The sequence below is a fragment of the Camelus dromedarius genome, chromosome 4 (assembly GCF_036321535.1).
Source record: "Camelus dromedarius isolate mCamDro1 chromosome 4, mCamDro1.pat, whole genome shotgun sequence".
Lineage (NCBI taxonomy): Eukaryota > Metazoa > Chordata > Mammalia > Artiodactyla > Camelidae > Camelus > Camelus dromedarius.
In genome coordinates this window covers 17,508,978-17,521,433 of record NC_087439.1, presented here as the reverse complement: position 1 = coordinate 17,521,433, position 12,456 = coordinate 17,508,978, and the positions used below count along the sequence as shown (strand labels likewise).

Sequence of the window (12,456 nt, the reverse complement as noted above, 5' to 3'; positions counted from 1 at the left end):
AACAGAGGCTCCGTGTTTACTGGTTGAAAACAAATATTACACACTAATTCAACAGCTAGAGAAACAGTCTGAAGACGTGGGAAAGGAAGTGAAGTAACCTGGTACCCCCTGCAAAGAGAGGCGCCCCCAGCATGGAAGGTGGTGGGTGCTCAGGATGGGGCCCAGCCAGTCCCTCCCAGGACGGAGAGGGCGTGCACGGAACGAGCACGTCCAGGGGGTCACGGGCATGGGGAGGACCAGAAAGCAACCTGCACCACAAGGTGAGCCAGCAGCCTGGGTAAGAAGAGAAGGTGGGTGGTGAGAAGAAAGACAAAGCGGGACCAGGGAAAGGGCAGGTGAGCAGCGGAAATCTCTCTGACCTGGGACCCTAGCTTTCACGCCAGCCTTGCCTGAATAGGTACCAGGGGTGGGAATGCATGCACCACCAGCACCCAACTCTCTCTCCGCTTGCACGTTGTCGATGGGACCCTAGCAAAGTTCCTCCCAATCCCCGGGCTGCCCAACCTGCAGAAGATGCTGCCAGGGCAGGAACCCTGAAGAGCCAGTGAACCCCTTTCGGGGCAGGCTAGCCCTCAGGGGTGCTCAGGTGCTCAGGTGCTTAGGATCCTGGGATCTGAATTCCTCCCGGAGGAAATCACCCCACACATATGAGACTCACGGTACAAAGAAACCTACACAGGACACAGGCTGTCAAAGAAGCAGAAGACTTGAAATAGTCTCAAGGTTGTATTTAAATAGGTAACTGTTCAGATACAAAGAACACACATACACACACACACACAAAGCAACAATGCAGCAGGTTTCTATGCGCTGACATGGAAACATACCCCCCCCAGCCCCCACATACTGAGAGGTGAAAGGGGCAGGTTGAAGGCTGATAAGAAGCAGATGGAAGGCTGATGTACCGTGTTTCCATTTGTATCGCGCACTGGAAGAGAGAACCGCACGTACAACAACCACGCACACACCCCTGTAAGGGTGCACCTGGTGCCGCTGAGAAGGGACACAAGAGATTCAGGAACGGCAAGGGAATTTACTGCTCAGTGCTAATGTCCTTCTGGAATATTTCCTTTTTCCTCATGTTTCCTTTCCCCGCACTGTGTGGATGAGGAGCTGATTAATAATCCCAGGGCTCTCAGAACTAGGAGAGGGGGCGGGGTGGGGGGAGGCAATGTTCCAGGCCCCACCCTGCTGGCCACGTGGGGACTTGCAGGTGGGACTGTCCCTGTCGGTCCCTGAGCCACGAGGTGGGTGCAGCCCTGGAAGGCAGCCCAGAGCTGCATTCAGGAGGGCCCTTCTATACTCTTTGCCTTTTTTTTTTTTAAACCTATGCTTGTATTACTTTAGTGACCAAAAAGAAACCAAAAAGAGCAAAGGGAAACACACCCCAGGCCCTGAAGGCAGCTGGTTCTGAGGGAACACCTCGCCTCTCCCTGTTACTAGCCCCAACCTCTGAACAAAACAGACGTTCTACAGCCGCAGCCTCCCCATCAGGAGAATGAAGAGGTTGAACCTGATGACTTCCTACGGCTCTGGCTCCTCCCCACCGCCTTCCTGAAGGAGGTGATGCCACTGCCTGCTGAGAACAGCAAGCGGCAGGTGGTGAGCGCTCAGCGCAGACTTCTACTCCAGTCTCCTCAAGTCAGCGCTGGAGACCCCACAAGTAAGGCGAGCCTGCCGTTGTCCCCCACGTCACACAATCCTGCAATTCGGGGATGCTCCTGCTTGAGTTTGAGTGAGTTTGGTGCTTAACAAACAGAAATCCTTCCCTGCATGTGGTCAGGAAACCTAGAACCTGGATTCACATCTGCTGAAAACAGAAGATTCCAGAAGGGTCTAATAATTCTGAGATGACAGAAATGCACGGGGTTATTTAAAGACAATAGGATTCAGCTTAATCTTCAGAAAGTGACACAGGGCAGGAGGGTCAGCAGAGTGTCCTGTCTCACAGCCCTGGGTACCACCAGAGGCAGGCCATTCAGTGGGCGGGAAGACCTTTATCTGACGCCTCAGCTTTGTGGTGATCTTGACCACCGTCCATGGACTTGCCAAGGTGCGGGCAGCACCGTAACTTTGGTCTGGACGCTGTTACTAAGGGCGACAGCATGACTGCAGCCCTGTGACACCCTGAATGGCAATGCTGAGTGCTCACTGGTGGCCATCGCTCTCTCACCTGACGGCACATGGAAACTTACTGGCTGGCCTTTGACACTCTGTCCATCAAATAGGAAGGAAAACACACAATGATCAACGTAGTTACTGCTGATCAACGCTGAGCGGGTGCACGGATGTTTGGGAAAGTTTAAATGTCGTCTTTTGGTTTGTTTTTCTGGCTGGCTAATGCGAGCAACTTTACTTGTATTTTTTTGGAGAAATCTGAAAACTTCTACAGCCTTGAAGTATTATAATAAAGAGATTCAAAGTCCAATGGACACCAGAGCCTACTGTGTAACTACGGGGGGCGGGAACTGAGATCACTGGACAGCAGTACAATATTTGCTAAGGAGCAGGAAAGTGTAAGCATCTGGAGCTCGGATTGCTTGGGTTTGAATCTCAGTTCCTTCGTTCATCAGCTAAGCGATCTTGACTAGTTCCATAGCCTTTCTTTGCCTCCGTTTCCTCAACTGTAAAATGAAGAAAATGTCCACTGCCAGCTCATGGAGCTGCAGAGGGCCTTAAATGAATTACAATGTGTAAAGCACTCAGAAAAGTGCCTGATACAAGTAACACCGGCCATGGGTCGCCTTTTACTGCTACTGTGTGCAAAGGACTCTTCTAGGCCCTCATTGGGTGACTTGGTGGAAAAAAAAAAAAGGAAGCCAGACACCTGCCTTTATAGTGCTTATATTCAGTGAGGGAGACAGAGAAACAAAATAATAAATTATATTGCTCTAAATAAGGACGAAGTGAGGAAAAGGCATCGAGACTGTTGGGGAAGAAGGTGTTCAGATAAGGCATCACTGAGAAGGTGACATTCAAGGAAAGACCCAAGGAAATAAAGGAGTGAGCCGTGCAAATATCTGGGAAGGACATTCCAGGCAGAGGCAAACCGAGGTTGGAGGCTCTGACAACAGAGTGTCTAGCAGGTTCCAGGAGGAGCTAGGAGTTCCACGAAGCTTGAGCAGTGTGTGCGTGTTGGGGGCCGGCAGTAGGAAGAGATGGAGTCTGGGAGGTCCCAGGGGGTCAGAGCACACAGAGCTTTGGGGACCCATGTAAAGCCTTGGCCTGTGAGCTAAAAGGCACTGGAGAGTTCTGAGCAGAGGAATGAGACGGTCTGCTGTGCTAACAGAAGGCAGGAGCAGAGACAGTTAGGAAGCTACACAACAGGGCAGGAGAGAGGACAGCCTCGGAGCAGACCCTGGCACCTCTGTTCAACAAAGCTCCACCAAATGCTCATGTCACAGCTGCTTTGACGGTCTTCTCATGCATCCACTCCAAACTTTACCAATGACTATTAAAGCCTACGCTGGATGCTGGAAACAGGAGTGTGAATGAGACAGTCCCTGGGCTCAAAGGCTCAGTGTAGTAAGAGAGGCTGGCATTTAAAAATTACTGAACAGTATAAAATAGAGGTCCGAACAGGATGTAAAAGACACTAAGAGGAGAGAGACAATTAACTCCAGGGAAGGGAAAGGGGGTGGGGGTGGCAATCAGAGAAGGCTTCTAGGAGACAGGGGCTTCTGAGCTGGGTTTTGTAGGCTCAGTAGGAGTTAGTGGCTTATCATAAACATGGTGCTTTGCAGATAACTGGTGTTCAAAATAGAGTTGTTGAACTTTATGAAATGGTTTTGATATCCAGAGGCTTTGACAGTAGAAGTGGAAAAGAACAATATTCTAATTCAGAGAAACTTTATACAATAGGAGAGACATAAACAGTAATTTCCAATCTGGTTAACAAGCCCACTTAGAACACAGAACATCTGCATTCCTCTCTAAAACTTATTTCAACCAGTCACCAAATTTCCCTAAATTTGCTTGACTGTGAAAATTTCCTGCAGTAACCATAATAAGAAAGGTTTATGAATCAAACTTATGAGAAAAAGTAATGTTCTGAACAAATGAACACAAAGTACTGTGTAAAAAGATGAAGCGGGGATGCCTTTGTAACAGAGGCGAAGAAACAGCGTGCAAAGACGTTATTCACAAAACACCCAAAGAGCTGGAGAAGACTGGGGTGGGGGCAGGAGGCAGGCTCTCCCTAGGAGGGAAGCACTCGGTGGAGGGGCTGGCTTGCCCCTCCCTCTTGGTTGCACGTGATGAGATCTCTTCCACAAACCCTCCACCCTGAGTGGAGGTCTGGCCACACCTTTGATTGAGTTACCATGTCCATAACATATTAGGTGTGTGCGAGCAGATTTCTATGGAAACACATATTGTCTGGAACCAAGAAAAACAGGCTCAGATACAAGTCTGGAGTCAAGATCTAAAGGAAGGTCAAGAATTTGCAAAATAAAAAGGAGGGGAGATTCAAGCCCATGAATCTGGGGTTTGGGCCAAACTCAGCCAGCTATGTGGGAGGTCAGGGACATAGCTGCTATTTATGTTACAGCCGGGAAATCCAGGGCCAAGCACAGAAAAAGTGTTTAATACATACAGACTGACTGGATTGAATAATTTCTGTTGCCGGCTGGTACCCAGCACTGTCAGCCTGTGCTGCCTTCAAAAGAAGTGAACTCCATCCACAAGTAGCCCCTGGGGCTGATCCCCAGTGGCGGGTGTAAATTAGTGTTTCCATAAGGGCACAGAGAAGGTGGCTGTGAAGCTGAGCTGTGACTCATCTCTGCAATGATCTTCACAGTGCAAATCAATGAGCCAACCAGCACACGTCAGGAACAGCTAGACACAAACCTCCCACGTTCCATACTCTTCCACCACTAGCAGTCTACAGGGAGAAATGAAAACGTACGCCCACGTCATGCGAATGTTCAAGGCGGCACTCTACTCTTCACAATGGCCAAAAGGTGGAAATGATCCAAATGCCCATCAACCAGAGAATGGATAAACAAAGTGGTCTATCTGTACAATGAATGGAATACTATTCAGCAATGAAAAAGAATGAAGTACTGATACCTGCTACAGAGTGCATGGACCTCACAAACATTACACTGAGACATCTCCAGAAGAGGAAAAGTCAGATCAGTGTTTTCCTGGGGCTGGGGGAACAAGTAAGGACTGACTAGACAGAGGAACAAAAGAGCTTTTTTTGGGGCGATGGAAACATTATAAAACTGAGACTGTGGAGGTAAATGCACAACTCTATCAATTTACTGAAAAAGCCCCACCATTGAATTGTACCCTCACATGGAGCGAATTTTAGGGTCTGCAAATTATACCTCAATGAAGCTGTTTAGAAAAACACACCTCAGCTGGTTTCTGGGCTCCTGTAGCAACAAGTAGTTAAGGCTCTCAGAGGACATCTTCTGGGCCATGTACTTAAACATGTGCTCATCTGCTGGCTCCTCCACGAGCCCTGTGGGGCAGGTAGCACTGTCCCCACTGCACAGAAGAGGAAACAGCACAGAGAGGTCAGGAAACTTGCCCAAGGTCACTAAGAGAGCGAGGGCAGAGCCAGGGTGTGAACCTGGCTGTCGGACTCCCAGGTTCCAACGCTCAATCATTACCCACCCCAGTCCCTCTCGGTTCAGGAAAGGCTGGGCAAACAGCAACCACTGGTTTCTCAAAACAGCAAACATTCCTTACGCTACTGCCAACCTTCTCCCTTGTTCAGTTCCTCTCCCTCTTCCCCTGTAACCTGGCGCCTCCACCACTGCCCCCTACCCTGGCCTCCCCAGACCCACTGCCGTGCAGGCTTGGCCTTGCATCTAGAACGGGCCCCACGACGACGTTCAGGACGGGCCCCAGGGAGCGAGACTCCCCAGCAGCTGAAGCTCACTCCCATGTGGCTCTTGGAGTTAACTCCTTTTTTCCCTCCAAGTCTTCAGAATGCTTTTCACATAAACTACACAGCTCCTTGCAAAATAATGAGCACAATCATACTGTAGGGTATTTTATAGGGTCTTTACACGAAGCAGAAAATAGAGTTAAAGAGCCTACGTATGGTTTTCAGAAATCAATCTGAACACGGGCCGTTCCTCCAAAAAACCTGCTCTCCCCTCTGTCCTGAGGCCACCTACGCCTTTCCCAAGAAACGCACAGTGAGAACCTTCACAGGCCAGGACACACTCGGGTTAGGGACGAGGAGGGCTCATGATCTTCAGTTACACAAGGGGTCTTCTCCTTGGTACCAACTCCTGCTGCTAGAGAGAGTGCCTTTTTTGGGGGAGCTGATATAAAAGAGTGGGCAGGCCAAATCAGCCTTTTCAGTACAGTGAGGGAGAGAGGGCATTAAGGGAGAAGCAAGTGTTTTCCTAAAGCCAGGATCCATCCCCATCGGGAACCGCCTGGGTTGGCGGGGTAGGTTCGTGCTCAGCGGCTATCCTGTGCTCTGAGCACATGCCACGGCCCGGGGCTCTCTCAATTGCTGTCAATTGGCTTCCTCTGGCTCCTGCTGCCTGGGGGTGAGTGTGAGGGACAATCTTGAAAGGGTTGTGGGATAAAAGCTTCCTTCTTCCCCCAGTGGACCACACGGAGGACTCTGATGAAGGCAGAGACCAGCCTAATGAGGGCCGCAGGGCTCCTACAGTTGAAGGGACGGGAAGCGTGTGCTACCACCACCCTTTGGAGCTTGAGGCTTTCCTGTTCCCACCAGTAACACCCCTCTCGCCTCTCACTGCTCTTTGAAGATAATCTTTTGGCTGCAAAAATAACGAACACCCCAAGCTCTAAAACACGAGAGCCTGCAGTTAATCGTTAGAGGCAGAAGACCCAATCTGCAAGCCAGTGGGGTCTTGGTTTCCTAATTTCCCTCTGGAGTTGGGGGAACATTACGGCTTCAACACAACCCTCCATAAAAGCCTGGGATAACTCAACACGGGCCCCTTTATGGCTCACTTAGCAACACCGAGAGCATGTGGAATAAGAAATGCCCCAAACACACGATTCCTGGTGTCACTTTTCTAAAACACCCATGCGGTAGCATCACTGCCCTACTCCCGGGTTAAAGCCTTTCATCAGCCTCCTCTTGTCCCAGAATCAAATCTGAATTCTTCAGCTGAGCCTTAGCATCTTTTCATGATGTGTCTCCACCTCCAACCTTGTCCCTCACCTCATCCCTCTTTTCAGTCACATCTAAACTTCCAATAATTTTACCACGGTTTCTCTTTTTGCCCCTAAGCCTTTGCAGCTTGACATCTTTGCTTTTTGGACTCATCTCCTGCAAAATGCTTCTAGACAGAATCTCCCTCCCCTCCCTGCAGCTTGAGTTATGCGGTCCCAGGCACCCCAGGTCGTCGCTATTACAGGCGGAGCCAGGGCAGCAGCACCACCGAGGACCTGACCTGCTTCTCTGCGAACCCTGGAGCTACTTGAGGTCAGAGACTCATCCTTTGACATCTCTTCTTTCCCACCTCCCAGCACAGTCTGCAGCCTACCCAAGCTGGCAAATATTTACAGAGTGGATGAACGGATAAATGACAGCAGGCAAAACAGAAATCTGTGGATTCCTGTGAACCGCAGAGCTCTGCAGAAAAAAAATTCTATGCCCAGGAGCTAGTGCGAAAGGGCAGCTTTATTGACATGTTTTCTGGAAGACGATTTTAGTGGTATGTTTTCCAAATAATCTTAAGGGCCAACCTGAGCCTCCTAGTTCCTGGCCCATGTGAATAAAAAGCACACGCACTCACTCAGCCCCTTATTTATTTACTCATTTCTTCAGCTTTTGTGGACCTACTATGTGCCAGGCAGGGGCTAGGCACTTGCCACACAAAGGGGAGCGAGCTGGGTGTGACCCTGCACACGGAGCATTTAGCAAGGTCTGTTTGGGGAACGAGACCTTCCTGTCTGAAGGGAAACCAATAGATTCACAACAGACGGGCCACAAGAGAACTTCTAAGGACTGGCTGGGATTCAAGATTTCCTTAGGGAGGAAAGAAATAAAGCCTTCATATAAATGTGATAGAGTCTTTTTACACTTGGTGGTGAGTAACCGTTTTCCGAGAGGAAGTGGAGACAGGAGAGAAGGCAGGGGGTTCCGGAAGCAGCTGCAGGGCTGCTGGTAAGAGCCAGCTCCGGGGAGGGCCGTGAGAGCGGGATGCGCTAGAGCTCACTGCCCGGGGAGCCACAGCTGCGCCCGCCTGCACCTTCAGGAGGGCCCACAGCACCTGGAGCTCAAAGAAGACGGGAAGCAGAGCTCCGGGGCCACTGCCGTCACCTGAGGTCCTGGCAACACACCGCTGGTGCAGGTCTGGACCCAGACCAAACCAGCCTCAAACCCTGATTCCAGGATTTAGCCCTGCTACCGAGACTTCTGGCTCCCACTGTCCAGAGAATGGGGTTCTGACTGCTGCCTCCTGGGATCACTGTGGGGATAAATGAATGATGCACTGGGATGTGCCCCTGACATGTTGGCATAAAGTCTGTGCATGAAGGGCTGTTAGAGTTAGGATGATGATACTGTCAATTCTTAAGTTGGGTGTCATATAAAGAACGAATGAGATAGTAATTCAGATGCTCAGCTCTTGTGGTAAAGTCTGATGAGTAATACTGTGGAATATATTATGTTATTTAATAATATACAAGAATACAATACACAGCAGCACTATTTACAAAAGCCAAGACATGGAAGCAACCTCAGTGCCCATTGACAGATAAATGGATAAAGAAGATGTGGTGTGTGTATATATATACACACACACACATATATACACACAATGGACTACTACTCAGCCATAAAAAAGAATGAAATAATGCCACTTGCAGCGACATGGATGGACCTAGAGATGATCATATTAAGTGAAGTAAGTCTGACAGAGAAAGACAAACATAATATGATATCACTTATATGTGGAATCTAAAAAAAGACACTAATGAACTTATTTATAAGCCAGAAATAGACTCATAGACAGAAAACAAACTATGGTTATCAAAGGGGAAAGAGGTGGGGGAAAGGGATAAATTAGGAGTTTAGATGAACATATATACACTATTATATATAAAATAGATTAAAAAGGTCCTACTGTATAGCCCAGGGAACTATATTCAGTATCTTGTAATAATTTACAATGGAAAAGAATCTGAAAAAGAATATGTATATGTACATATAACTGAATCACTATGCTGTACCCTTGAAACTAATACAACATTGTAAATCAACTACAGCTCAGTAAAAAAAAAAAAGACTACAAGACAATTATATAATAAAGTAGAATATACTAGAGAATCACCAGGACTAGTCTGTCTTTCTTGAGCAGTGTGTGGCAGCCCTGTTCTAAGCACGTCGCCTGTTACCAGCTCATTAATGCTCACAGCAGCCCCGTGAGGTTCTGTCATTATCCTCATTTTACAGGAGAGTAAACTAAGGCAAAGAGAGGCTCGGTAACACGTCCCCAGTCACACAACCAGAAAGTCTCAGCGGCGGGGCTGGACCCCAGAGGGCTGGCTGCAGAGTGCACCCTCTTGCCACCAGCAAAACTTCAGAGCATCAGACACAGCACCCTGAAGCGTCTGCCCCGCTTTGCCCATCCAGCAGCTGCACGCGGGCTTGTCCGCTGCTCACCAGTCTTGCCTCAAATCTTTCCTCTGAAACCTGCCTTGGCCTACAGTCTGCACCTACTCACATTTCAACACAGCATTTCTCCTCTCGGCCTTCAGAGCCCTGCTCCCCTACGGTGTCAAGATCTCTCCATCGCCCCAAGAGGCTCCGCTTTGCCCTTGAAGAGCAGCCCCTTATTTCTGGAATCTGGTCAAGGTGTCTCAGTCCCCCTACCCCCGGGGGTTCTCTGTCTGCCTATTTCTAGCTCTGTGTTGCTTTTGAAGCCTAAGGGATTAAAGTGTTATAAAGACGGCAATGACACTTTTGGCCTCACTTCTGTAAGCATGAGACATAGTTTCCCAACTCTGTTGGGGGTGGTGGGACCCTGGGAACCCTCCCCTGCTTTGGAAGTGAAGTTCTGCTTTTATCTGTTTCATATCCTTGGGTTTCATGTAAAGTTTCATTTGAATAGGGGTCCTATTTTTAAAACTGTTTGAACAGCCCTACAGAGTGCTAACATACTTGGCCGTCTCTCTGCCCCCTCCCCACTAGGTCTTTGTGAGGGCCCCAGAATACATTCAGGGAGCGGGTCTGATGGCGGAGGACGTTTCCATCTTGATCATCCAGTTCCTTAAGTTTCCATTTGACCTTCCACCATCATAAAGAACATTCTTACACCAAGGACAGGCTGACTCCTTTGGGTGACCACGACAGTGCCTACTTTAGCATTTTAGCAAGCCATTATCCAGCCTGTGGAGTCCTCCAAATCAGGGAAATAACCAGAGAAATACGGTGAGCTCGTCACTGTTCATGAGAGCCCTCTGGGGTAACAGGAAGCAGGACCCCGCAAAGACAGACTTCTGGAGAGCCTTACCTGTTTTTCAATGAAAGCGTTGATTCTCTGTAGCATCCCCTCACATGTGAATTCGTAGGGCATGTATGGCTCAATCTGCAGAAACAGAACATGGTATCGTGAGAGAGGAGGACTCGGGACAGGTGACTCTTACCCCGTCTTCCACTGATGCACATGCACTCAGGCCCCAACACCTGCAGGCAGCCTTGCAAGGCTAAGACTATGAACTTGGAAGTCAGCAGAGCTGGCTTCACAATCTCACTCTGCTCCTTATCAGTTGTGGGGCCCTGAGCAAATTACCTACCATTTCTGAGCCTCAGATTCTTCATGTGTAAGATGGTGATAAGAAAAACCCACCTCCTGGAAGCTGTGGTGAAGATTACAGGAGAGAAAAAGGAAAGTGCTAAGTTCAGTGTCTAGCACATGGTAGGCATTCAGCCAAAGGTGGGGAGTGTCACTTGTTAGAAGGCAAGCTCCAGGGGGCAGGGTCCATGGCTGCTGGGTCATCTGTATCCCGGTGCTGAGCACCAAACATCTGGTGAATGAATGCACACTCCCTGCCCTGAGAAAGGCACCTGATGAGTGGTTTAAGGACCCATGACAGTGACAAAATGTTTGTTTTGCATTAGTAGGTAAGTATGTACCCAAAGAACTCATGGTGCAAAAACAGAGGGATTAAGCATCACAGGGAGTTCAGCCAGAGGGTCCTAGGACGCTAGAAGGTCAAAGCCAATGCCTGCTCATGCTGGGCTCTTAAGGCTAGCTACGATTCTAGCAAGACAGGACTGAGGAGGGCCAAGATGCGGAAGATGTCCCAGGTGCAGCAAGTAGTGGGAGACTAGACGTGAAAGGAGAGCAGGAGGACAGAACTAGGATCATGCATTCTGGGGAGACACGCTAGGAAGAGGGTCACTGGATTTCCACAAAAGACTTGAGATTTCTACTCTAAGGAGCCTAGACTTTATTTGAGGGTAGCAAGCAATGTAGAAAGTGCTTCCCTGAAGTGGAGGAGACAACCGGAGCAACACTGTGACACCTAAGGGAAAGGGAAGAAATGTGGATTTGAGCTCTGGAATGCTCGTGCCAAGGCTACAAGGTCTGTGCTTTTAGGGGCAGCTAGCTGGCTTTATTAACCTGAAATGGAAATTTCTCTTGGGAGGAAACCACCGGCTATCCAGTTTGTTACAGCTTCAGAGGGTCCAGCAGCATGTGTCAGCAGGACAGAGGAGCACATCCACCATCTTGCACTACACTGACCTAGCTCTAATCTACAGGGTGAAGAGCTGGACGAAACATCTGTGTGCTGAGATCTGCTGAAAATGGGTCAGCTGGCAGCAAAGATACCCCTCTGTGGGCAGCCAAGTAGTTGGTCTAAGACATGTTCTGCTTTTGTGTGTGTTGATTCACACATTACACCTGAAATCTTCAACCACGATTGTTCATTTTATAACGTATCTTTGAGTGCATAATTAGAGGACAACTCACACAGGTTGTAAGTCAGCCATCCTTGCCCACATCCGTCCAGACAGAGCCAAAAGAGGCTGAGCCATGAGCCCTGTAACATCAGGGCAGGACTACCCTGCAAGAACCAAGGTCCTTTTGCTCCTCGATAGTTCATCTCAGAAGAGCTCAAAATACTTTAACTGACATGTGCCAAGTCTGCGCCTTCTCATCTCAAGGTTTTGCACTTGCTGTGCCCTCTCTAACCCAAACACAGTCCTTCACACCAAATGTAGAATTCTTCTTTTCTTTTAAAGAATATTTATTCAGCCTGTGGGTGATTCCAGACACTTTCTCTAACTGGCTTGAGATATGTCCCTTCCCTTGTCTGCAGGAAAAGATGTGAAGGAATCAGAACAACAACAAAACTACAATTGAGGTTGGCATCCCGGGCTCATTCAAAAGGGGATATGTAGAATGTCTAGAGTGAGAGAAACAAACATCGGTGGCCATCTGCCATGGGACCAACAGATCCGGGCACGTGGTGGGAAGCAGGCTGAATACTCAAGGACTG

At 48.9% G+C, this 12,456-nt stretch overlaps 1 protein-coding gene across 2 annotated transcripts in view; it reads right to left on the bottom strand.

Moving 5' to 3' along the window:
* The window catches only part of MGAT5 (alpha-1,6-mannosylglycoprotein 6-beta-N-acetylglucosaminyltransferase), a 338,394-nt gene that overhangs the window by 15,586 nt on the left and 310,352 nt on the right, over positions 1–12,456 (bottom strand). For both annotated transcript variants that reach the window (XM_064484718.1, XM_031451304.2), the window contains exon 15: positions 10,464–10,538. In XM_064484718.1, coding sequence (XP_064340788.1) covers positions 10,464–10,538 — 75 coding nt within the window. The remainder of the gene's footprint in view (positions 1–10,463; positions 10,539–12,456) is intronic.